The sequence below is a fragment of the Prunus mume genome, linkage group LG1, assembly GCF_029339155.1.
Source record: "Prunus mume cultivar Tortuosa linkage group LG1, ASM2933915v1, whole genome shotgun sequence".
Classification (NCBI taxonomy): Eukaryota; Viridiplantae; Streptophyta; class Magnoliopsida; order Rosales; family Rosaceae; genus Prunus; species Prunus mume.
Window position 1 is genome coordinate 14578381 of NC_142698.1, and position 25595 is coordinate 14603975.

Genomic DNA, 25595 nt, shown 5'->3' on the forward strand with positions numbered 1-25595 from the left:
AGTATTTTAATGGCAATAAGTAATTTGTTCATGAACAGTTGTATGGACTTTTCCTGCTTATGTATGCTTAATACGTCATAGCGGCTTACGTCAATGGTAAACCTTGGCGCACACATGTATACTTATTTAACTTAAAGCATTTACAATCATGCTCTCTAATTTTTAGTTAAAATTTAGTTAAAAACATATAAAAACTATTTTAGGAGCTTTCTATAAAATTTTAGCTTCAATCATACTCTCTAATTTACGGAGTCATAAATGCTCTTAACTCTTTTTTTAATTAGTCCATCTTTATAAAAAAAATAAAAATAAAAAATAGTTAGTATTAATTAAAGGTTTAAAATAATCATAAAATAAAGCAGCATTAAATTATAGGGAGCCACTAGGAGTCATTCTTTTCTCCTCAAATTTAGGAGATCTTAAAGGTCTCCCTATTTTAGGAGGTGGATAGGGAACATGGTTTATATTTTTCCAATCTTCTCCTTAAAAATTGTCTAAAGAGGTGGTTTAAGAAGTCCATTATAAATACTCTTAGGTCATTGGTTGATGTCAGAGGCGGCCTTAAGGTTTGTAGACCTCAATTCCTACCTACTTTTCATTTTATTTAAAAAATATATATATTACATGAACTCAACATCCATCAACCATTGCAAGTCTAACACTTTAGATAATAAATAAATAAATAAAATGTAATCCACAAACCAAGAAAGGTAGGGAAAATATTTACTCAAATTCTTTATCAAATCTCAAATTCTAGTACAATAAAAATCAGTTGCTTACACATATATATGTAAGAATGTGAATATAAAAAGTCTCACATTGGAAAGTTAGAAAATCTTGTAAGGGCTTATAAGGAGTTGGGTTTACTCTGCCATAGCCAATTGGTTTTGGGTGGAACCTCAATTTCCTTCATGGTATCAGAGCAGAGTTAGCCCACGTGTGAAAGCCCAATGGCCACACGTGGTCCACGTCACCCAATATGTATTGTCTATTTGTTAGGCTTGAAAATTAGCCACACGTGCTGGGGTGTGTGAGAATGTGAAGGTAAAGAGTCCCACATTGGAAAGTTGAGAAACTTAGAAAGGGCTTATAAGGAGTAGGGGTTAACATAATTTATGTGTAATTATACGTTTATATATATATATATAAATTTGAGGTGCTAGACAGCCGCCTTGCCTGCTTATGCTTAGGGTTGCCTTGCCTGCTTATGCTTAGGGCCGCCCTTGAGTCAAGTCCACTGTCCATGATCAAATATAATAGCATTTCTTAGGTTGTTAAGACAATATAATAAGTTTACTTAGGAGATAATATAATGGATTACGTTTCCATAGTTTAGAGTTAAGATTCTTGTGGATCACGCTGACGACCTACGAGGGATGTGCCACTAAGACCAGATTTGAGTAATTAACAAGAGAAGTCATTGTAAAATATTAACAAATTCTAACTCGACTCACTTGGAGCTTCCTTTTGTATTTTGATTTTAAAGATATTGTATATGTATTGAATCACAAACCACATAGCGTGGTTCCCAATATTATTGATTGTGTATTGGTATACCACGAATACAAACAAATTTGTATTAGATGGAAGGCATAAATTGTTGAAGTCTTCTTTTTGGAAGGTTCTATAACAACATTTTACTAAAGCTTAAATAAATAAATAAATAAATTGATTTTATATGGGGATGGGAGGTAGAGTCTTTCTTTATTGTACCTTATCTTCATAGTTGCCCTATAAAAGGCAATCTTCTGTCCCTTGGGAAGCATATTGGTAGTCATGGACGACTTAGAGAAATCTGCTGAGATGGAGGAAGAACACATTCAGGTACGTAATGTGGGAAAAAAAAAAAATAGAAGAAAAGGAAAATAGGAGAGATGGGAGATTATTTTCTATTTTGTTGATGAAAGACGACAGCTGAAAGAGAGATTACAAAAAATTAAAACAACTATTTGTTATTTCTAATTCTTATTTTATTATATTTCACACTTTTATGATCCTCATTATTATATTTCAATGATTGCTTATTTTATTATATTTCAATCTTAAATTAATAAATTTTTATTATTGTGATGAAATAGATGTGTATATGCATGCACATATGTTTTTTTAAAAACACAAACAATAGTCTAAACTACAAAGGGAATGAGGTTTCTTACACAAATACTACCAATGTGCCTTAGGGTGTTCGAACAATTATCATTAGTCTGCAAGTGAAGGCCCTTTTTCACTTAATTAGACCCCGTTGGCTGAATGCACATATGTTTATTACAATTAAAAATGATCATATACACATATACATGCGGACGTGTATATGTTTAGGGGTAGATTAAATAGTTTTTTTCTTCTTCCAATAAACCCCGTTGCATTTTGATTGTAGTCTCCTTAATTTATTTTAAAAATTTATACATAGGTAGAATATTAATATGTACGTACCTACACATATACTAGTGCACCCGAAATTTAAAGGGGTTGAAGAATCAAAATTCAATATAAAACCCAACTTTAATGAAAATAATTCTTATCTGAGAATCTGATTTTACCTTCTTTTTACTGAGAAACCCAACTTTAATGAAAATAATTCTTATCTGAGAATCTGATTTTACCTTCTTTTTACTGAGAATCTAACTCTATAATGAAAATAATACAATCTAATTATCTATGCATTATTGCTTTTAGGATGTTTCTAGATTTTACCTTTTCTTTTCCTCTTCTCATTCGAAACAGGGATATGAAGAGATACCCATGAATGATAAGTGGACGATGATTGCACACAAGCTCCGCGATGTGCAAAAAGGTTCAGAAGACTTGAGCATCTATAGAGTTCCAAGTGAACTTCGAAAAGTTAAGGAGGATGCCTACAACCCTCGCGTTGTCTCCATTGGACCTCTCCATCGGGACAACCCTAACCTCATAGCTATGAAAGAGCATAAATGGCGTTACATGCTCTTCATTCTGCAACAAACGGACGACTATGAAAATACTAAAGAATGCTTGAAAACGTGCACCAATGCCATTTATGGTTTAAACAAAAAAGTGTGTGAGAGTTATGCTGAAGATCTCAAAAAAATGGTGGAGGAAGATCTCGCAGAAATAATGTTGGTTGACGGATGCTTCATGTTGGAGCTTTTCCTCAGGTACGACCGATACTGCTCAAATATTCCGTTGAAACACCAATCTAATGATCCAATATTCAATACTGCTTGGATGATCCAGCACTTAAGCATGATCTGGCATTACTTGAAAACCAGATCCCTTTCTTCATTCTCGAAACATTGTATGATATTATCAAGCCTCACATCCCTCACATCCCTCACACCCCTCACACCGTGGAATATAAACCACCAAATTCGGTCACTAGCCTTGCTCTTAACTTTTTTCAACCCATGAACCAAAAGGCAATAAAAGAAGATACTAACACTGCAGAACTGCAAGCATTTGCTTCATCTTTTGCACAACTTCTTCCTCCCAAGATGGTACCATACCCATATAGTTGAATTGTGTCCTGCCGAGGCAAGCAACCAACATGCAAGAAAAGAAGATACGGAGACTGCAAACTGCAACCACTTGCTTAAACTTTTGGGCAAGTTCTTCCTCCCAGCAAAGGCAAGTAAGAAAAAAAGTAAATTCAAGTATTGCGCTTCAGACCTTTATGACGCTGGAATCAAGTTTGAAAAAGGGTTTGCCAAGGACAATTTGTTGTGCATAATATTCGAAAATGGAACAATCAAAATTCCACCGGTGTTCATTGATGACACTACAGATTCACTGTTCCGGAACCTGATTGCTTTTGAGCAATGTCATCTCAAGAGTTCACATCACATCACATCGTATGTCATCCTAATGAAGAGTCTCATCCGTTCAAAAGCGGATATCAAACTACTCAAGAAAAAGGAGATCATAAATGAAAATTTTGCAGGAGGCGAATACTTTGTTCATTTTGAAAGTATTTTAGACCATGTTAATCCAAAGGACTTCTTCTTTGGCGACTTGTGCGACCAGGTGAATGATTACAGCAGGTCCTGGTTTCACTGGCGTAAATTCAAAGTATTTTGGATGGTGCGGCTTCAGAGATATATGAGGTCCCTTTATGACACATATTTCTCTAGTCCATGGAGTATCACGGCATTCTTGGCTGCGGCTGTCCTTTTCAGTCTCACTGTCATACAGACGTACTATGCCATTCACCCTCGCTAAGACTTATTTCTCTTCCACATGGAGTTTCACATCTTTACTGGCCGCGTTTTCCCTCTCGCAGCTGATGCTTGTTTTCTTGCTTTCATCTTTCTTTATGCTTTCGCCATGTATTATGTATGCACGCATGTGTGCAATCTCTAAATTGTATGGACTTGATCATCTGAATAAAACTAAATTGCTTGCATTATTTTATGCACCCTTCTCTTATTAAGCAAATTTCGTTCATATAGTTATAGATATACGCTTTTATGTTGATCAAATCTTGTTCGTGACTTTTTGGCTTATAAAACATCATATAGGTGGCTGGTCTCGTGACCTTCCACAAATATAGGTGGCTGGTTTTGACTTATTGTTGCCAGCTTTTTTCCATATTCCTGCCACATCCTATTTTCCACAGTCACGCCTTTATTTCATTTCTCACTCTTTCGATTCTTTTAGGTTGCTGCCCTTTTTTAAAAACGTTTTTAGTTCATCGTAATAATGTTTTACGAATATTTTAATTTAATTTTAAAAATAAATAAAAATAAGGAAAATAAATAAAAATTTGTGATCAATTGGTTGACAATTATCTGTGTACATAAGGTCTTTTTGTTTATATCCCCTCCTATAAATATACCCTGTATAAAAAAAATGTAGAAATAACGCAACGCAAGAGAGGTCATGTATTTACTTGAAGCCCCTAAAAATATAGCGAGAGAGGATCGATTCGATCAAGCGCAATTCATTTATAAGAATTTAGCCATAAAACCGAAGAGATCTATCGCTACATTCTACCAAGTTTTTTCCAAAATAAAAAAAGGGGCCGTCATTGGTGTTTGTCCTAAACTTCAAGAACTTTGATTCTATGAATTTCTATTATGTATCTTACTGCAAACAAATAAAAGACATAATGAGTCTGTACCATCTTTCTGCTTTCTCAATTTATGGAGCAAGAGTCCATTTCTATTGTTATATTTCATTTTCATAGTTAGGCTATAAATTGATTAAAGGGCAACAATACTTAGTCATCTGGAAAGCTCGAAACAAATTTAATTTTATTTAGCAAACAAAACAAAAGGGGTTCCCCTAATTTACTTGTGGAGATAAAAATTCGAACATCACAACAACCAAATAGCTGATCAATAACGACTCCTAAGATGCACTACCAACCAAATACCTCCCTTATCTTCTTTTATGTTCTTGTTATCAGGCAGCTTACTTATAACTTGCTCAACCAATCTTCGGAGGCTCGATTCCCTGGACGACGGTCCATGCACTATAACTCCTTGCGAATCATATTGGTGATTCTCTAAGAACAATTAATAATGAAACCAAAAAAAGAGGTGAGGTTCTTGATTCTTGAGTTAAGGAAAAATTAATAAAATGTCTATAAAAAAAAAAAAAAAAAAAAAAACAAGTAAACATATAATTTGAAGCCTTGACAACAGTTAGCATATAGAGATTCTGAGTAAGTCAGCCGTACGCTGGAATTCCAGGATGGTAGAGCGCTGAGCAGCAGTTTCTGTTGTAGAGTGTTGGGTTGGATTGTTAGCAAATTGGTTCCATGAGGAAGAATCATCAGCATTCACTTTCTGTTTCTTGGAGCGATGGTCATGATCTATAGGCATGTTATTCGTCGGTTTGCTCTTGTCCGTCATCTCCAGAAGAACCCTAGATTGAGGAGAGATGTAAATGGAGGCGGAGTAGTGGGAAGAAAGTTAGCTTGAGAGAGGAAGCAGGTCCTTCGTTTCCTTTGAATGTAGGAACATAGATTAATTTGTTTTTATAAAAAATCATTATTTATTATTTATAGTTAAAGTGAACATATCAACCACCACCAGATGATACATTATTTGATATATAAACAAGTTGTAAGAGAATGACCGTGATATGGTTGGTGCGCAACATCAGACACCAATTGGGAGAAAACAAAAGTTGAGTCCATCTTTTTTATTACCCCTTCGTTGACGTCGGAATACAAACAACTTTGTCTTCCCTCCTGGCTCCTCCTTCGCTGGATCAAATGTCAGTAAGATACAAACAAACGTGTGGTTGGTCCAAATAAATTAAGATATATTATTTATATTTCTTGCGAATCGGTCAAAGCTTAGAAAATAAGAAGTAATTATGCTCATATGGTAAAATCATATGGGGTTGTTTACTAGGACATGTATATATAGTAGTCAATAATGCTTCCAATTATTTAGCAGTCTTCAATATTTTTCCAGCTAAGCATGCAATGAATTTGAAAGTTGTTGCCGCTACTGCTTAGGTAAGTGACATACGTCATAGCTTTTCGTCATAGGTTATCCAAAATTTTAAATTAATCATAGATCCCGCATGTGGTTTCCTTGAACTTTTTTGTTTATCCCACTTTGGTCTTTGAATTTTTCTTTTTGTCCCTCAAGAGTATTTGTAATACGCCTAGATTGTAAGCATTTCTACAGGGGTGGGCGCGGTCTGGTTCCCACTTCAAATCGAAATCAAAAATTGATATTATTTAACCGGTCTGATTCAGTTCAATTGTAGTTAAAAAAAATTATAAAACTGGCTGGTTTGGTTTGAACCAATTCCAGTCCACTTTTTGATTCGGTTTGATTTTGGACTGGATTATTATTATTATTTTTACATAATTCCAACAAAATTTTATTTTTTGGACTTGAAAAACAAAAAAAGGTCTTGGAAGAGTATTTGGGCTTGAAGAAAGATTCTTACTTGAGGAATGTAAACTTAATTTTACCAAGTCCTATATATACACACATACAAATTCCCTCAAATAAGTTTACTTGAGGGACATCTTATGGGGCACATTCCACATTGTATTCCAATGTTTTGAACTATATTTTTTTAGGTATTCATTCAAAGATCATATATGCAAAAAATCACTTGAATTCGAATCCATTTGACCACTCAATTTAATAGTTGTTATTTTAGTGTTTTCTTAAGTACTATGTTCATTGATTTTGTTGGCCACAACTAGATGTCTTAATAGTTTCTGATTGGACGAATTTTTTTATTTTTTATTTTTTGCAAGGATGATCTATGAATGAAGACTAGAAAAATAAACGTTCGGATAGTTAAAATAGATTTTTTAATGGGCCCCACAAGGTGTTGCTCAAATAAGATTATTTGAGGAATTTCTCAATATATATTATTCACCCACTCCAAATACTTAAAAAAGTCTCCAATTTGCGAAGGACATTTTTGTGTGTGTGTGTGTGTGTGTGTGGTTTTTTTCACTGAATTTACTATATTGGTAGTTGTCTCCTCCATTTGATTGGAGAAGATCTCATGTTAGATGCACATGAATACATATTTGTGGTGAGTTCAATACTTCATTATGTCATAAGTTTGTTGTGGATGAATTATGTTTTTTTCTTTTTTCGATGAAGATGAATTATGTTGTTTTGAATACCTTCTGTTGTAAAAAAATAATAAAAATCTACTTAATTAATAATTTGCTACTAAAATATATCGCAGTCAATTATATGATTGGTTGGACGGGATTATCCCGGCCCTCCAATAAAAACCATGTGAAATGCTTGCTAGGACGGTTGTGTAATAGAATGCTTGGTGCGCCCAAAATCACGATTGTAGGAGATATGTATGTGCAAGTCAATAATGCTTCGAATTGACATCTTCAACTTTCCGGAGATAAAAAAAAAAAAAAAAAAAAAGAAACATGCAATTGTTGTGTATTTGCTCAACAAATAATTTATTTATTCTATTTTGTAATGAACAGTACATCTATATTTTATATTTGTGCTCAGCTAAGATTTAACAACTCAACAGTTGAATTTTGATCAGCTGGGAGGCGTTTTGAAAGGCGTTTTCACGTGAACCAACTTCCTAACAGTTGAAATACGTTTTGAAGCCGGACTACCTCCCTCCCTTTCCTTGAACATTTTGATTTTCACAGCTTTTCCAAAGGGATGTAAAAGGCCTCTCTGGGAAGCCTTTCAAACTGTAAGCCTGACACCAAAACAGAAGAGAGAGACAGTTAAATATGAATCAGATAAATTATACATTTAAGTAAAGACTAAGTCGCCCTATAAATTAAATAAGTGGAGACTCTGGCAATGTATATTGCAAGTTGATCTACCTACCTTTGCCTCTTTTTGTCACTTACATTCGTCTGACCATCTTTAGGAAATTCCATATGTTAAAAAAGACTAAGAGTAATTAGTACTTAATGGAGGAGTGACTCCATATGTGGAAATTCCATACATGTTGGGAAAAAAAAAGTTTGGTCATAATAGGAGTTCTTTAAACAAAGACTAATAAGTCGTCCTAAAAATTAAATTACTAATAAGTGGAGACTCTGGCGCTGTCAAAAGCAAGGCAAATGTATGTTTATTGCAAGTTGATCTAGTATTTGCCTCTTTTCCTCTAGGCTCATGAGTATCTCTCAAGTCAAAGACTAATACTTAATGGAACACGAAACATGTACAGATTGTAATGAAATGAAGTTGATACATAATAATGAAAATGAATTGCATATCTTTTTTTTATTTTTTGGGGCTACATATTAAGGGCTTAACGTGCGGATGGAAGTCGTCTTCTTTTCTTATATTATTTTATCTTCAGAGTTGGTCTACAAATTAAATTAACTAAAGGCAATAATATTAACTCAATTGACCTTCAGGGAAGCTCAGATTGGTGGTCGCCGGACACAAAGGGAAATTGTCTGAGATGAGTAAGTCTAAAGGAAGATTTCAGGTAACTGATCATCTCGATCTCTCTAATACTTTGCTTTTGAATCAACATATTGATTAAGGAAAGGTTATATTTTACGGTCGAAATTAATTACACATTTTCTCTTGTTGTTTCCCTTAATCAGCTTCCCTCCTCCTCCTCTGTGATCTCCTGCATGTTCAGCTTAAGCAAGCAGAAACAAGAGGAAAGCCTTGAAGATGATACACAGACACAGAAAGATGAATGGAAGAAGACTCTTATTGGTAAGCTGGGTAATGTGCACCAGAGAGAATACTTGAGCCACTATGGCCGCGGAAGAAAGGGAAAAATAAGAGGGGAATATTGTATCTACAGAGTTCCAGATAAACTTCGACAAGTGAAGGAGGATGCCTACCGCCCTGGCGTTGTCTCAATCGGACCATTGCATCAAGACAACCAGAACCTGGCACCCATGGTCCAATACAAATGGTCTTACTTGCTATCCTTTCTCGACCAGCAAGCAATAGATGCCAGTGAAGAACACTCTAGAAATTGCGCTACGATATGCTTGGAAGAGTGCATCAATGCGATTCATGGTTTAGATGAAGTAATTCGCCAGTGCTACACTGAAAAGATCACCTACACAGAGTATGAGCTTGCAGAAATAATGTTACTTGATGGTTGCTTCATATTGGAACTTTTCCTTCGGTTTGACCGCAACTTAAATTATATGAAGCAACAAGATCTCAATTATGATCAAGTATTGAGAAGTGCTTGGATGACTGAAGCTCTTCAGCATGATCTGGCATTACTGGAAAACCAGATACCCTTTTTCATTCTCGAACTTTTGTATGATACAATCAAGCCTCATATCATCACCAAGTGCAAAGCACCAGACTTGGTCGCTTCCCTTGCTCTTAACTTCTTCCAGCCTTTGAGCCAAAAGAAGTTCATCAACGAAGAGCCCGAGGGCACAGGGTTTAAGCATTTGCTAGATCTCTTGCACAAATTCTACTTTCACCCACCCGGTCACTTGTCCATCCCTGTGGGATCCATTTCAGAGAACGAACATCGTCCCGGTATACTGCAAAAAATAGTTCCATGCCTTGTCAGCAAAACAAAAAGAGAACAGCAAACTCCACGCCTTCCTAGTCATCGTCAACGCAATCCAGCGAGCGATGAGAAGTGGGGATTCAAGTATTGCGCTTCGGATCTTTTGGAGTCTGGGATCGAGCTTCAAGTTGGGTCAAGCACGCAGGGATATTTGTTGGAAATAAGTTTCAAGGCTGGGGTGGTTATAATTCCCCAAGTTCGAATTTACGAGACAACGAGTTCACTCCTCAGGAACCTGATTGCTTATGAGCAATGCAGTCTTAGCAGCATGCATAGCGTTACATCATATGCCTTCCTCTTGAAGAGCCTCATCGGTTCCTCACGGGACATCAACCTGCTCCGGACAAGAAATATCATAGAGCAAAATATTCGAATGGGAGACAAAGAATATTTGGCTCAATTTGAAAGCATTCTAGATCAAGTTGCCATGAAGGACGACTACTGCTTTGGTGATTTGTTCGACAAAGTGAATGAATACCGTATGTCCTGGTATAGTTTGAGCAGACTTCGAGTATTTTTTAGGGTGCAATTTAAAAGGCAGAAGAGAATCCTTTGCACCACCTATTTCTCTACTACATGGAAAGTCATATCACTCATGGCTGGAATTTTCCTTCTCCTTCTCACTTCCTTACAGACATACTATACAGTTAAGCCTCGCGGCTAATACTTTTTTAGTTAATTCTTGCCTTTTTAATTTTTTGTTGGACCATCCTAAGAGTTTAATAAAGCTTTTGTTTGATTTAAGTTTCCTCTTAATAAATGAGTATGTACAGCTTTCAATATTGATCCATGTGCAATTGCAGGTATGAAATTGATCTTCTATACAAAATTCAATTGTCATCATCTGCCTCGATTCCACCCCTAATTATACTTTTTTTTTTTTTTTTTGCGTGGTGCCATATTAAATAACAGGAAGCACTTAATATTTTTTTTATTTATATCAAAATTAGTTTTCTCCATCCAAATTGAGCCAAATCATTGAACAGTATTTAAAGGTAAAAAACATAACCGCGAAGTCATTTTTAAGGAAGCAATTGTTTTACACTAAAAAAATACAGCTGTGAGCAAGTGTGCTGTGAAAAGATTAGAGCTCTGTGAGCCTGCGACCATTTTCTTCCCTCCCGGAATATCAAACTCATACAAACAAAAAGGCAGGTTGGATCCATATAAATTAGTTACATCCATATGTGCTATTGTAAAAGAATACAATTCAAAAGTCACAACCAACCATGCCAAGGAACCGCAACTTGCTTACTAAGTCTTGCTTCATAAGCCTAAAGATAAAGAAAACTGAACATCAGAGAAGAAATCCAAACTAACTGCTCCTCAACACAATTTGAGTTATTCGATTACATAAATCAGAAAGAAACTGGCGCAACCAGAGGGCTGAACCCGATGATTATGAGGAACGAAAGAAGCCATGCACTTTAGGGCTTAAAGAAGAGCCACATCAGGAGGGAAACAGAGCAAAGGAACAATAGCCCGAAGACCAGACCAAACAGAAGAACGCTTACAGGAGAATCGGCCGGTCTCTGTATTTTAGGAGAGGCAGCGGTGGATGATCTGAACACGTTACGCGGAGAGGCACTACTCATCCCCGCCTGTCTCCTCCTCATCACCTCTGCGCCCATCGCGAAGAGAGCACCAAGTGTCGGAAGCAATTGGGAGATCCCAATCCCGATCTCTGGTATGAGGAAATGAAAGTTAATCAACTCCACCCTAGCCAAGTTTTAGCTGTTATATATGCACGTTCATACGAGTCAAACAGGCGGATGAATATATTAAAGGTTTTTGGTCATTCTTTAAAACAAAAATAAACGGGTCATTGTGAAAGGAAAGCCTGATGTTAGTCATATTGTCATGTAGCCTTATGTCAGTAATATCGTCGTGAGTTTTATTTGATACACCGACCTAAAAGAAATTAAAATTAAAACATCTATGTCAATGCGTCACGATTCATGAAACACAAGTGGTAGTGAAATGAAGTTAATTGCATAACGAAAAGGAATTATACATTTATATAATTTCTACACTGAGGCCAGTAAATATGTTTGGCACAAAAAAATTTATATACTTTTTTGTTTTGTTTTTTTATTCTTAGAATAAATCATATAAATATGTGCTACTTGTTTTTCTTTCAGAAGGGATTAATTATAGAGTTAATTACAGTTTAGTACCCTGTGATTACACTCTTAAGACATGTTAGTCTCTACCTTCTTAATTTTTACAATAACATACCCCGGTCTTTTAAATTTGTTACAATGTAATTCTGCTGTTAGGGTTTCCATCAAATATCTTTGTTAGTTGCCAAAGTGGCACTGTGGCCTGTGGGTCCCACATTTTTCACATTTTGTTAATTTTAAATTGATTTAAAAGTTTTTTTTTTTGTGTGGAGAAAGTTGTAGAAAATGAGCAACAAAAAAATATTTATCCCAAAAAAGCAATTTTCTTCTCCTCCCTTTCTTAGAACTGAAAAACCTGAAGACATTAAAGATTAAAACGAAGTGGGGCCCAATGCACGAAACGGAATAGGTAACGTGAGACCATTTTTAAAAATTTGGGGGATATTTTGAGACGTTTGCAAATACATGTGATAATATGAACAAATTTAAAACACAGGGGCCATGTACAAAAATAAGCTATTTTTATGATTTTGCTGTTTGGTAAACATGTGAGAAGCTGCTTCGAAGAGAAGCGGAGGGTCTCTCACTGTGTTTTTCAGAAGCAGCCATCGAGATGCTTCTCAAAGCTGCTGTGAAATAAAGCATGCGGAGGCATTAATGAAAGTTCTTAAATACCAAGATTGCCTCTAATTAATTTTCTTATTGCCCCTAATAATATTCTCTTCTCTCCACCACTTTTATCTGTTTGCCTTTTCCTCATCTTCTTCCTCTATCTATCTTTTCTCTTTCTTCTTTCTTCTTCTTATTTTTTTTTTTTTTCTCTCTGTTTTTTCTCTGCGAGTCTTCTTCTTCTTCTTGTCCTTCAAGACCAAGTTAAATAGCAACAGGTTGTTATTTACTTTGTGGGTTTTGTATCTACATTGGAAAATCAATTTGGAGGCTCTCTCTGAATCTCCCATACCCAGAGCTTTAAAATCACTTTGGCCATTAGAATATTTTCTTTCGATATGGTCATCTTCCTCTTCTGTCCAAATTGCTCACTGGCACTGCTCAGAAGCCTCAACCCAGCACCGTACACCAACCGAGCCACCCTCCCTCTGGCCTTCCATCTTCCCCGTCGAACCCAGCCAACAAAAAGCTGAACCCATTTGTTGCAACATACAATGATTAGAGGTCTAACTTCTCCAGTTACGGGTTTGGATTTAAAGTTCCAAATTGGGATCTTGTTAAATTGGATTTAAAGGGGTCCTAATTGATAAAGAAGGGGTTGCAGAGAAGAGAGACGAAGAATAGTCGAGAGAAAAGGAGGAGAAAAAAAATAAAAATAAGTAACACTTTTTGTATCATACCCTTTTGATCGTTATACAGGGTCACAACATTTCTAAAAAAAAGTTTACCAAACCTTATTTTATACTCACAATACTTTTACAAATATAGATTACTAAATACTTCATTATTTTACTTTACAGCTGTTTATTCTTGCAGCACAAGAAATGGTTTTTTTTTTAAAGCACAGTTGGCTGACTTCTTATTGAAAGTATAGTTCGGACAACATGACGATTTATTAAGGTGAGCGCCAAAAGAGGCATTTCAGTCATCATTGTATTCTACTTTCTCTGTAGACAAAGTAATTGAACTGCAGGTCTCCAAATTCACTCTGCTGGAGGATTTTGATTCGATGGTGTTCAATAATTCTTGGGCTTCATTGAGTATGCTCCATTCCTCTTTCAACAGCATCACTCCTCTACCAGCCTTTTTACGTCCATCTTCAATGTGATTTTTTGAAGAAATAAAGAGGTCCAATACGTTGACTGAACCAGTTATGCTAGGGCAAGCAACCTGAATGGTCTGTATTATTTCCGCCAGCTGCTTTAAGTGGTCATGAATAACAAACTTGGCCTCGACAGAAGCTGTTTTATCCTTGATGACCCTCCTTCGCTTGCTCGCTTTTTCTCCTGCAGTCCTCATACAAAAATTAATCAAAAGAAGGGAAAAAAAAGGAGAGAAAAAAAACAGCCTACCTCTTGGCATATTAATTAATTAAGGAGTTCGTATATTAGCTAATTAAATGTGAAAAAAGAAAAATAAAACATACAAAGATATTATAACCTAAGTTTGTACCCGTGGATTTCTCTGTTTTTTGGGGTGTGTGGGGATCCTCTGTTTTTCTCCCTTCTTTGCCTTCATCTCGAGGCCTTTTTTTATTCAGAAGATCATGTATTTGGTTGAATCCTTTCTCCGTCGACTCCTTTTTTTGGGTCTGATTCTCCCTCGCCACTTTTTGTTTGGTCTGATTCTCCATCGCCTCTGAAGAGTACACAACTCGGGAGAACCCAAAGTTGCTATATATAGGCATTGAAGGGCTTATAACACACACACATATTTACTTTTAGGGTAAATTACTCAAGTAGTCCTCAAACTTGTACGCGATTTATATTTTGGTCCCTAAATTAAATTATTAGTCCAAATGGTACATAAACTCTATTTTAATCTCCCATTTGATTCAACCGTTACATTTTCTGTTAAATGTAACTAAATTTTAGGGACAAATACGACTTTTCATAATTAACAAATAAAATAAGATTAAAATAAATACAAAATTTGAAAATAATTAAGGAAAAAGAGAAAAAATAATAGGACCCAACCCCTCCCTTCGATTTCCTCTCCCTCATTCCCCACAGACCTCTCCATTGAGGTCCACCACTTGCTGCTCCAAAGGCGTGAACTTGGCAGGTGGGTTGGAAGAGAAGAAGGTTTTGGAACGTAGGATGATGGTTCTAAAAGCTTCTGGAGGAACTTTTGGTGGAGGGAGGGATTGGGTGCTATGGGTATAGAGTTGTGGGTGTGGGGAAAGAGTTTGGGAAGTTTGGGAGATGAGGAGGTGAGGTGGAAGGAGAGGAGAGTGCAATTGGAGGGTGAGAAATTGACAATGGCTGTGATTTTGGGAGGTGAGGTTGGTGGGTGATGAGGTGGGGAGGAGGTGGTGGGTGGTTGTCTCTCAATAATAAAGGGAAATCAAGGGGAAGGGGGAGCAGGGGTTATGGGTTCATGGGGCAGGTGGAGGGTAGTTGTTGGATGGGTTTGGGTGGAGAGTGGTTGTGGGATGGGTTTTTGGGGTGGAGCTTGAGGGTGGTGGCCATGGGGAATGAGAGAGAGAGAGAGAGAGAGAGTTTTTATTTTATTTTTCAGTATTTTTTTTATTTTTAACGTACAAAATGACGAATTTGCCCTCATATTTAACAGCAACATTGATAGAATGTAACGGTTGGATCAAATGGCGATTAAAATAGAGTTTATGTACCATTTTGACTAATAATTTAATTTATGGACCAAAATGTAAATCGCGTACAAATTTGAGGACCATTTAAGTAATTTACCCTTACTTTTATATATTAGACGCAATTTTTTATTTTTTTTTAAATTTTCGAGACAAAGGGATAATCAGACATTTTACCCAATACTAGAGCATACACGTTGGTGTGGTGAGATTTGAGCTTCCTTATGCATTGTAATTGACTTGGGGTTGGGTGCTTACGTTCATATTAGAGATATATTATCTATGTGGTAGGCCCAACAATCCCATGTACTTTGATATACTGAATAAAAATTGTATTTAGACCCCAAAAAACAAAAAAGATTAAAAATTGTTAGGGCGCAAAGAGACGCCACACGTTTTGCCACCCTCTCGATCATTTATTATTATCAATTTATTTATCATGTAGGATGCGTCATATATATAATTATTGGATTCTGAATTTCTATATTTAGATAGCATGCATTTTCCCGTATTTTACTAAAGCTTGATTATTGCAATAATGTAACGACTTAAAATATGACACATCAAACCTCAACTTAACAACGTTAAGTTTTCTCTAAAAAAAACACCGTTAAGTCTAAATAAAATAAAATATTTAAAAACAAATAATGATGATAATAACAGCCACTCAACCTCAACAACCACCAATGGCCCGCCCAACCCACCTCCCAACACTGGCGGAAAGCCTGTCTCTTTTCACCACTAGCCAACCTCTCCTCTCCTCTCTCCCCCTCTTTGGTTCAATAAGTCAACGGTAGGTGCTCAATACAACGATTGTTGGAGAGATACACAATGCAAGTCAACGAGTCGATCGATCATTTTTCCAGCTAAGCATGCAGTTGTTTTGAATTTGAAGGTTGCTGATGCTGACATATGAAATACAACATAGCATTTCGTCATAGCATTCGTTATCTAAATCATGCCAAGCGGCACCGTATGGTTAATTATAAAAATATATGAATCATTCCTCCTCCACAGGGTGTCATGTCATGTGTTAAGAGCCTATGACCCGGATGCAAATAGTGTCATGTGCTAAGAGCCGCCTATGACCCGGATGCAAAAAGAGGCAAAGATAGATAGATCAACTTGCAATATACATATTTGCTTTGCCTTTCACATTGCCAGAGCCTCCACGTATTTAATTTTTAGGGCGACTTAGTCTTTACTTAAATGTATAATTTATCTGATTCATACTTAAATCTCTCTTCTGTTTTGGTGCTTACAGTTTGTAAGGCTTCCCATAGAGGCATTCTACATCCCTTTTCACTACTACAAAAAAAAGTATCTCCTCTCTCTCCTTTTCTTCCCCCTTCCTCTCCTGTATCTCTTCCCTATTTTTCTTCAGCTCTTTAAGAGTTACCTGAAAGTGTTCTTCCGTCATCCCAGCAGATTTCCTAAGTCCTCTTCGGCCTCGAATATGCTTCCAAAGGGGCAGAAGATTGCCTTTTATAGAAAGATCCCACCAGTAATCCCATCCCCAACTGGGGCCATACGAACTCCAGGATGGGTTAAGAAAGAGTTTGGCAAAAGAAAAAAATAGTTAAGATAACTAAATTATCGACTCATTATAACTAATTAAAAAAATTCAATATTTTAAACTAACATAATTTATATATATATATATATATATAAAGCAAAAGGCAGAGAATGGTGAAACATTCAAAATATCAGAAAATGCTCTTAGTTAACGCAAACATTAAGAATTGAAATTATTAATTAAATGAGGATAATATGGTAAATTCACACTTTTTCATATTAAAAAAATTAAAATTAAAAGAAAAATCAGATAATGGATCTTATTTTTATGGAACACAACTACCCATTATCTTTTCTAATTCTAAAATAAATTTAAAATAAATTAAATTTTTTTTTAAAAAGAGCATCTTATAGGCGCACAAGCACGTGCAGAGAGGCTAGTATATATAATTAAACTAGTCTATTTATCCCATGACCTCCCAAAACCCCTTCCAACAACTTTCTCTCCTACTGGCTAGCAACCTCCTCTCTACATACATAACTTACCTATCTAGTATATATAACCCTCTTTATCGAATTGAATTTTTTTTGGATTTGTTGGATGTATATAGAGAGTAATCGCAATCGTACCTTCTTTTATTTTTATTTTATTTTATTTTATTTTGTGGTGAAGAAGTTAAGGATTAAGGAATTAAAAAAATAAGTTAAGGAATTTGACAAGTGTCAAATCCGATTTGTTTGTGGTGAGTAAGGATTAAAATATCGATAATATCGACGAAGTATCAAGAATATTATTGTTTTTTTAGGTCTAATATTTTAGAATATATCCATATACGTACATATTGTGTAAGTATTGATAATATCAAAAAATATCGACGTAGATAATTTCTCTCACACTTCAGCAACATTTGGTCAAAATATCGCTAGATGATAAAGACAGTGAAAAATTTGAAGAGTTATTTACACTAACACCCCCTTAGGTTTCTTGTGTTTTCACAAAACCCCCTCAAGTCTCAAAAATTCCACGAACACCTCCTTCGATTTCAGTTTGTTTTCACAAAACCCCTTTTCGTTGATTGTTTTGTCTAAAAATTGATGATTTCATAGGAAAAAAAAACTTGTGCAAATGACAAAATTAACATCAATGAAGTATTTGCAATCTAATCTCAAAGGCCAACTTTGTCATTTGGAGAATTTTTTATTTTTGGGTATAAAATCATCGATATTTGGATGAAAAATCAATGAAAATGAGTTTTGTGAAAACAATTTAAAACCTCATCAGGTGTTCTTGTAATTTCTAAAACCTCAAGGAGTTTTGTGAAAAAGCTGAAAACCTTAAGGGGTGTTAGTGTAAATAACTCAAATTTGAACCTTATATGAACTCTATGTGGTACTAAATCACTCATGTATCTTACTATACAATGTATAAAGTGTAAAATATTGTAGTAAATCATTATAAATAACTGATTATGGTGTGTTTAATCTTCTTTTATTAATTATTACATATACTCTACACTCACAGTGTTTGTCAGCTCGCTATATAATCAACTTAAATCAGTTAATCCCATCATGCAATGCATTTCCTTCCAATTTTTTTGTGATAAAGTAATAGATAATTGACTAAATAAATATCCTCCAAAGTTTCAAGAAATTTTTTCAAGTTTTTCTTTCAATTTCCTTGGGTTTTATTCAATTTTATTGATACTGATATTTCTTAAACTCATACATTAATTACATAACGCATTTTACTAAAGTTATAATTTTTTTTAAAATTTAAAATTTTTAATTTAGCCGAGACATTAACAAAAATGCCTTTAAAAATTCTCACATAAATTACATGATGCATTTTAATTAGAATTACACTTTTATTCTCAAATTGTACTACCAGACACATTTTCACTGTTTTTATTTTATGAATATGTTTTCCAATTAATCTACCAGAGGCATTCTCAAATCCTGAAAATGCAAATTCGTTTTCTTGTTTTTATTCTTTGAAAAAATATTGTCAGAAAAGATTCTCCGAAAACATTACCAGATGGACCCTTACTTTTCCATATTTAGTAAGTCCATATTTGGGAAAAGATTTCCTACCTCATAGGAAAATAGGAGGGAAAAATGAAACCCTACATCCACTTTGGGTTTCATTTTCCCTTTCCATGTGAAACCAAGATGCATTACTTACATTTTTTATGATCAATATACCCCATTAACAATTAAAAATAGCAAATCAAGGATTAATTACACCTTTTTGTTTTTTTGTTTTGGTTGCATATTTGTAATTTAAGTGTAGGAATTGGATTTGAGGTATTTTCTCAACATTATCAAATATAAGAAAAGAAACAAGTTTGGTGGTCACATATACCAAGTTTTGTTAATTGAGTGCAATGTATGTATGGTGATGTAAAATTTGTGAATGAGAAATGAGAATAAGAAAAAATGAAAATGAAAAGAGAGACCTAAAAAATAAAAAATATATATTTTTAGTTGTTTACAAAAATAAGGGTGATTCACCTCTAAAAAAATGGTGATTTTGAAAACTAATTCTCATTTCTCTTGAAATAAAATGAAATATTGCACTAAATACTTTTTTAGTTTGCAAACAAAGTAAAAACTAAAAACGAAATGGTTATCTAACATACCTTTTTATTTATACAAGCAATATTGTACTTTAATCTAATCTAAAATTACAGGGAGAGATTCTAACTCGGGTGCATATTGTAGAGCACATCTACTGTAGCCAACTTGATTTAAGTCCATATCTGCATTGAACAAACCCTTAAATATTAAAAGCTTTATCTCCAAATTAATTGGCTCAATTCTTCAACAACCCACTCCAAAATTTCTTGGACTGGGTGAGACGAGAGTAATTGCGATCTCTCTTTATACTTTCTTTTGGTGGAAATGGAGACTTTCATTGCAGTGGACCAGCCTTGAATAAGCCAAGAGGGAAGAAAATTGTCACATATTTTACAATTGTATTTTTTTTTACCATAATGTGCACCTCAAAAGTTTTTTTTTTTTTTCTTTTTCCAGACATCGTACGTTAGTAGTAGATTTGTCAATGGAGATCTGAATTAAAGTTTTTCCAGAAATAGGATATGGATTAACATTTCCAATGCATTTGTCAATGGAGATCTGAATTAAAGTTTTTCCAGACATGGAATAAGGATTAACATTTTCAATCCAGTAATTCGATTATAATTATAATTTTTTAGAGTAAGCGATAATTATAATTATATTTTTTCTTACTAATTTACCTCGGCAATCTCTATTCTCTCTCCATTTTTTTTATACCTCAAATTTGGCAAATAAAACAAAATAAAATTATGGCTGCGGGATGCTACCTATTTTCTTTTCTTGGCTCCTCCTTCGCGTTGGGGTCAGATGTTAGCTGACTGCAGAATACAAACAAATAATTAATAAAGGAATTAATTGACTAAGATTATTTCAAAATGGGGCACTAAGAGGGTTTTGTGCCTCCCATTTTTCCATTAGGATCGAAGTCTTGACTTTTGAGCAAATATACGATTAGCTTAGGTCCTCTTTGTTGGCATTGGGCATTACTAATTGTATTCTCACACAAAGGACCTCTTCATTGGCGCTGGGCGTTACTAATCGTATTTTCACACAAAGGTCATCTTTGTTGGAATTGGGCGTTACTAATCATATTCTCACACAAAGTTCCTCTTCATTGGCCTTGGGCATTACTAATTGTATTCTCACACAAGACTCAAGACTTTGGTCCCAATCGGAAATATGCGACAACTTTCATAATAATTTATTTCTACACTAACCATGATTATTTCAAAATGGGGCACTAAGAGGGTTTTGTGCCTCCCATTTTTCCATTAGGATCGAAGTCTTGACTTTTGAGCAAATATACGATTAGCTTAGGTCCTCTTTGTTGGCATTGGGCATTACTAATTGTATTCTCACACAAAGGACCTCTTCATTGGCGCTGGGCGTTACTAATCGTATTTTCACACAAAGGTCATCTTTGTTGGAATTGGGCGTTACTAATCATATTCTCACACAAAGTTCCTCTTCATTGGCCTTGGGCATTACTAATTGTATTCTCACACAAGACTCAAGACTTTGGTCCCAATCGGAAATATGCGACAACTTTCATAATAATTTATTTCTACACTAACCATGCATTTGTTTGTATCTGACTAATGAAGAAAGTTGAGATTCCACCCCAAAATCAATTGGTAATGGGGGGAGTAACCCAACTCCTTATAAGCCCTTGTTGGGTGTGCTCGAGATTATGAGATTTTGTCGTTTGACCAAGAAACGATGCCTGGGAGTTTCTAAACCGTTAGATTGAAGATGATCGGACCTTTGGACCGTGTCTAATTTTATTTATGTAGTAGTTGGTGCTGTTTTGAGTCAGTAGGTTCATAATAATTGAAGATTGGATGTCCCGATCATAAGTTATGGTGTTTCAGCATGACGCCAATTTGCCTAGACAATGGCCCACACAAGTCTTGCCTTTGGACTTGCCTAGTTTCATGGCCCACTTCTTGCCATGACAATTTTTCCTTGAGTGTAGGTTGTTTTTGGAGTTGAGCCCCATTTTGCCCTGCCACAAGGGAATAGAATGGAAGTGCTCTTATATGCTTTCAACGCTCGAAGCCAAGAATTGAATATTCTGAACATGTGTGAATGCCTTGTTCTGAAATATTTATCACAATTGTTTGTTTTCTTTTTTTCTTTTTTTCTTTCTTTTTTTTTTTTTGGTCAAAAGAAAAGTAGATAAAAGTCTTGTACAATTGGTAAACTGAGTGTTTGAGCAGTGGTAGATCTAGGAATTTTCATTCTGGGAGTCAATGTGTAAAAGGTTAAAAAAAAATTCTATACAAAATAGACCCAATGAAATGAAACGATAATATTCTAACTCATAGTTAATAGATAAAACCATACAAGATACTCATGTTTATTATCAAAGAGAACTGCATCAACTTCAAAAAATAGACACACATTGCAATAAACCAGAAATATCTCTAAGAATGTGATAATAAACCAAAAAATTAGCGCAATCCTCTTTGCCTCCCAAGACGTCTCGTCCTATTTGACGTAAGATTTGGCATATAATAGCGCAATCCTGCTCATTTTAGAGCATTTACGTCATTTTTTAGGTCCGTCGTCGTTTGGATTTTGGGCTTTATATACATTTCTTTTGGGTTCTACCTCTCAAACTTTGGACCCTTATGAGTATTGTCTTAGGGAGAGCTTATTCAAGAAAATATTTCTTCAATATGTAAGAGTTAGGTTATTCTTGTAAAACTCTTTGTGGATTGATCATCAAAGGATTTTTACCTAGATTGACCTTATTTTGCCTTTGACTTTGCCTTGTCTTTGTCCTTATTTTGCCTTTGACCGTGCTCATATGGTTTCTTTGTTCTGCCTTATCTACCATCGTGCTCACAGGGTTTCTATGTTCTGCCATACTTACTATCGTGCTCATAGGATTTTTGTGTTCTATCTTACCTACTGCCGTGCTCATAATGTTTCTATGTTATGCTTCTATGTGTTCTTCTATTCCCTATTTGTTAGGGTTTGTCAGTTGTTTTACTCGTGGTTTATAACAAGGCCTTCTCTACAATTGTTCGATTGGTCAATGTCGAGTATGGTGTTTTATGACTCGCTTGTCAAGTTGGTCACGCGAAATATCTTTGCCCCAACTTGAAGGGGAGTGTTGGCGAGTCCTTACTTAATTAGGATTTTGTTTACTTACCCATTTATCTAGTTATGTTATAATTGAGATTTGTTTCCTATTGTAATTTATGTTTATTTTCTATTGTAATTTGGATTTATTTCCTATCTTATTTAGGTTGTACTTCTTTATAAATGCCTCAACATTGGAGAAGAATAAAAATATGAGCATATCTGAGCATAACTGAATATTTACCCCTACACCTTACCCAATAAGTGGTGTTCACGTGTTGGACTTAAATGATTGACTCTGATGTGGACTTAGCTCCACATGTGGCTCACTATGTGGTGGTCTCACGTGAAGGGGCTTGTTGAAGAATATAAGTCCCACATCGAAAACTTAACTAAATAAAATATAATATAATGAATGGTTTCACTACAAATATCACTTTGGCTTTTGTGATAAAACCCTACACCTACTATGCTTTGTAGATGGTTAAGTTAGGGACAATATCGGTTATTGGTAGTGGGTTGCTGACTCGCCTTTCTGAAATCTTCAATTGGTATCAGAGCAGGTTGATTGACTGGACCTGAATTGGGCATCTACCCTTACCCAATATGTGGTGTTCACATGTTGGGCTTGAATGTTTACCCTTACCCAATACGTGGTGCTCACGTGCTGGGCTTGAATATTTGATTCCGAAGTGGACTTGGCTCCATATGTGGCCCACTATGTGGTAGTCCCACGTGAGGAGGCGTGTTGAAGAATATGAATCCTACATAAGAAACTTGACTAAATAAAATATAAAATATAATGAATAGTTTTACTACTAATAACATCGATGCCTTTTGTGATAAAACCTCACACCTTCTGGGCTTTGTAGATGGTTAAGTTGTGGACAATATCGGTATTGATAGTAGTGGGCTACTGGCCCGCCTCTCATGTTTAACTCTATGTAATTTAGGTATCATCTATGGATGTGGTAGAATTTGTGAGCAATCACATGTAGTTCCATTGTTTCTAATTCTACGTAATAAAATTGAATCTTCAAGTTTTATGAAAAAAATAATTCTTTAAGTGTATATATTCATTAATAAAGCATTATAGTTGGTTTTTGGACAAACTACAGTAAACTCCCCAACCTATAGGGTCATTTAAGAGTTCATACCCGATTTTGGGAACATTTATGGGTACATACACAACGTCGCGAAAACTTACAGATTACTCCCTCCGTTAGCGAATCCGTCAGGAAATCCGTTATCTGCCTACGTGGTATTTGTGGGACCCTTTTTTTAACTGACATGGACTTCTACGTGGACAAAAAACTAATTAAAAATTATTTTTAAAATCATAAAAAAATTAAATTAAAAAAATGTAAATAAAATAAAATAAAATTACTGTTTAAATTATTTAAATCTCTCTCTCTCTCTCTCTCTCTCTCTCTCTCTCTCTCTTTCTCTCTTTCTCTGAGAACTTAAACCCAGAACACTCTCTCTCTCTCTTCCTCATAGCTTTCGTCAACGACCCAAAGGGCGATGACCATGATCATGGATCCTCCCAGAATCCTCTTTGATTCTTTACTCGCTTAAAAAAACTCAGTTCCAAAAAAAATGGCTCAGTTCCTGAATGGCTTTCTTGAGGATAACTTGCAAAGCACAAGTTCCGACTGAAACAATGAAAGAACCACCTCTTCAGATATTACAGTGATTTTGATGTGTCTGCCAACCTTATGTTGCATTTTGTTTTTCGTCCTGTTTATGTTCTATAGAAAGAAAGTGAAAATAATTGACAACGAGCAAACGTTTCTTTTCAACCAAAGTCTCAAATTAAAAATTAAAAATTAAAAATTAAAAGCCCTACCCAGATTCTCTCTCCCGATTTCTTCCCCCTTCCTCCCAATTTCTTCCACCTCTGAAAAATCATCTTCATCTGGTGTAAACTCCTCATCGTCATCATCATCTTCATCATCGTAATTGTTCCCACCATTGATCTCTCTCTCAAGGTCCTCTCGGCCTTCAATGGCCGACCTTTCACTCCTACACCTTCTCTCCCGGACCCTAAACCCAACCCAACAAACCAATCGAACCAATCGAACCCACTTGCCCTTTAACCCCAGAACCCCAAAGTAGTCGCCTCCCTTCCCCTGAACCCAAACCCACAAACCCGATTACCAAAAGTCCAAAGCTTTCTCGAATCGGGCGAATCCGAGCCGACCGACCAACCCAAACCGAGAACTTCAGCCCCATGGACGGCGAAACGAACTTCAACCTCAAGGTCGTGTCCCCAAAATTCGAGGCGAGCACTGGTGAAATGACACCGCATGGTGTCTGACGCCTTAGCTGACAAGCTCCAGTCTAGTCTCCATGCGCTGTCTATTGTGGCCAAGACTCCCCAAGAGATTGGCCCCAAATAAGCCATTCCAATTTCCACCTGCTATTTCCTTCCTTGTCACTGTTTATGAGGGTTTCTCATTCTATCTTTTATGAATCAATTTGCATTTTTACTGAGTCGAACTTTGAAATTGAAATACCAATCTCTTTCAGAAATATGTGTTATAATTTTATAACTATAAATTTGTGAAATTGGTACTTAGGTGACAAAGGGTAAATTTAAAAGATATTCAACCAAGAACGCAGCAAACTTCACACACTCTAGACCTTGACCAAATACTCTTATGACTAGTCAACTATCAGATATGAATTATACCAAACAATAGCATACACAGAGCATACCAAGATGTACCTGCAAGCCTAGAGAATTACTAGTGACAACCTAGACACTCTGAAGGACCCATCAATCTAGGCATCCCCTGTGCTAGCAACAACTATGGTGAAAGTGTGTGAAGACAGCATAATCAAGCAAACACCAAACAGTAGAAAAAGATGACTAGTCAACCGCACAAACCCAGATGACTAGTCAACTATCAAGAACACAAACCCAGAAAATTTACAGAGATGGAAACCAGAAACTGTTCACCCAGAAACCCACCATTGGGAAAAATTGGGGTCATCAACCGACCAGGCAATCCACTAAGTAGAAAAAGATTCTTACAAAGGAACACAAG

General features: G+C 35.6%; 2 protein-coding genes and 1 long non-coding RNA gene across 3 annotated transcripts; 2 read left to right on the forward strand and 1 right to left on the reverse strand.

Moving 5' to 3' along the window:
• The first annotated feature begins 1776 nt into the window (after window positions 1-1776).
• Window positions 1777-4194, forward strand: LOC103343039 (UPF0481 protein At3g47200-like). Its single transcript, XM_089047941.1, has 3 exons — window positions 1777-1824; window positions 2725-3134; window positions 3471-4194. The coding sequence occupies exons 1-3, from the start codon at window positions 1777-1779 to the stop codon at window positions 4192-4194; spliced, it is 1182 nt and encodes a 393-aa protein (XP_088904067.1).
• A 1009-nt stretch (window positions 4195-5203) lies between these two features.
• LOC148921084 (uncharacterized) lies at window positions 5204-5921 on the reverse strand. The gene is made up of 2 exons (XR_016123292.1): window positions 5657-5921; window positions 5204-5482 (listed from the first exon to the last, which is right to left on the reverse strand). It is a non-coding gene; the product is annotated as an uncharacterized LOC148921084 (long non-coding RNA).
• Window positions 5922-8717: 2796 nt separating this feature from the next.
• Window positions 8718-10704, forward strand: LOC103343040 (UPF0481 protein At3g47200-like). The gene is made up of 2 exons (XM_008246710.2): window positions 8718-8892; window positions 9014-10704. The coding sequence occupies exons 1-2, from the start codon at window positions 8866-8868 to the stop codon at window positions 10622-10624; spliced, it is 1638 nt and encodes a 545-aa protein (XP_008244932.2). The 5' UTR covers window positions 8718-8865; the 3' UTR covers window positions 10625-10704.
• The last annotated feature ends 14891 nt before the right edge of the window (window positions 10705-25595 follow it).

Bases quoted from the DNA above. Each gene is read 5' to 3' on its own strand.
- LOC103343039 (XM_089047941.1), top strand. From the start codon at position 1,777: ATGGACGACTTAGAGAAATCTGCTGAGATGGAGGAAGAACACATTCAG. The intron at 1,825-2,724 runs GTACGTAATGTG...CATTCGAAACAG, and splicing joins TGGAGGAAGAACACATTCAG to GGATATGAAGAGATACCCAT. The intron at 3,135-3,470 runs GTACGACCGATA...CTTCCTCCCAAG, and splicing joins ATGTTGGAGCTTTTCCTCAG to ATGGTACCATACCCATATAG.
- LOC103343040 (XM_008246710.2), top strand. From the start codon at position 8,866: ATGAGTAAGTCTAAAGGAAGATTTCAG. The intron at 8,893-9,013 runs GTAACTGATCAT...TCCCTTAATCAG, and splicing joins AGTCTAAAGGAAGATTTCAG to CTTCCCTCCTCCTCCTCTGT.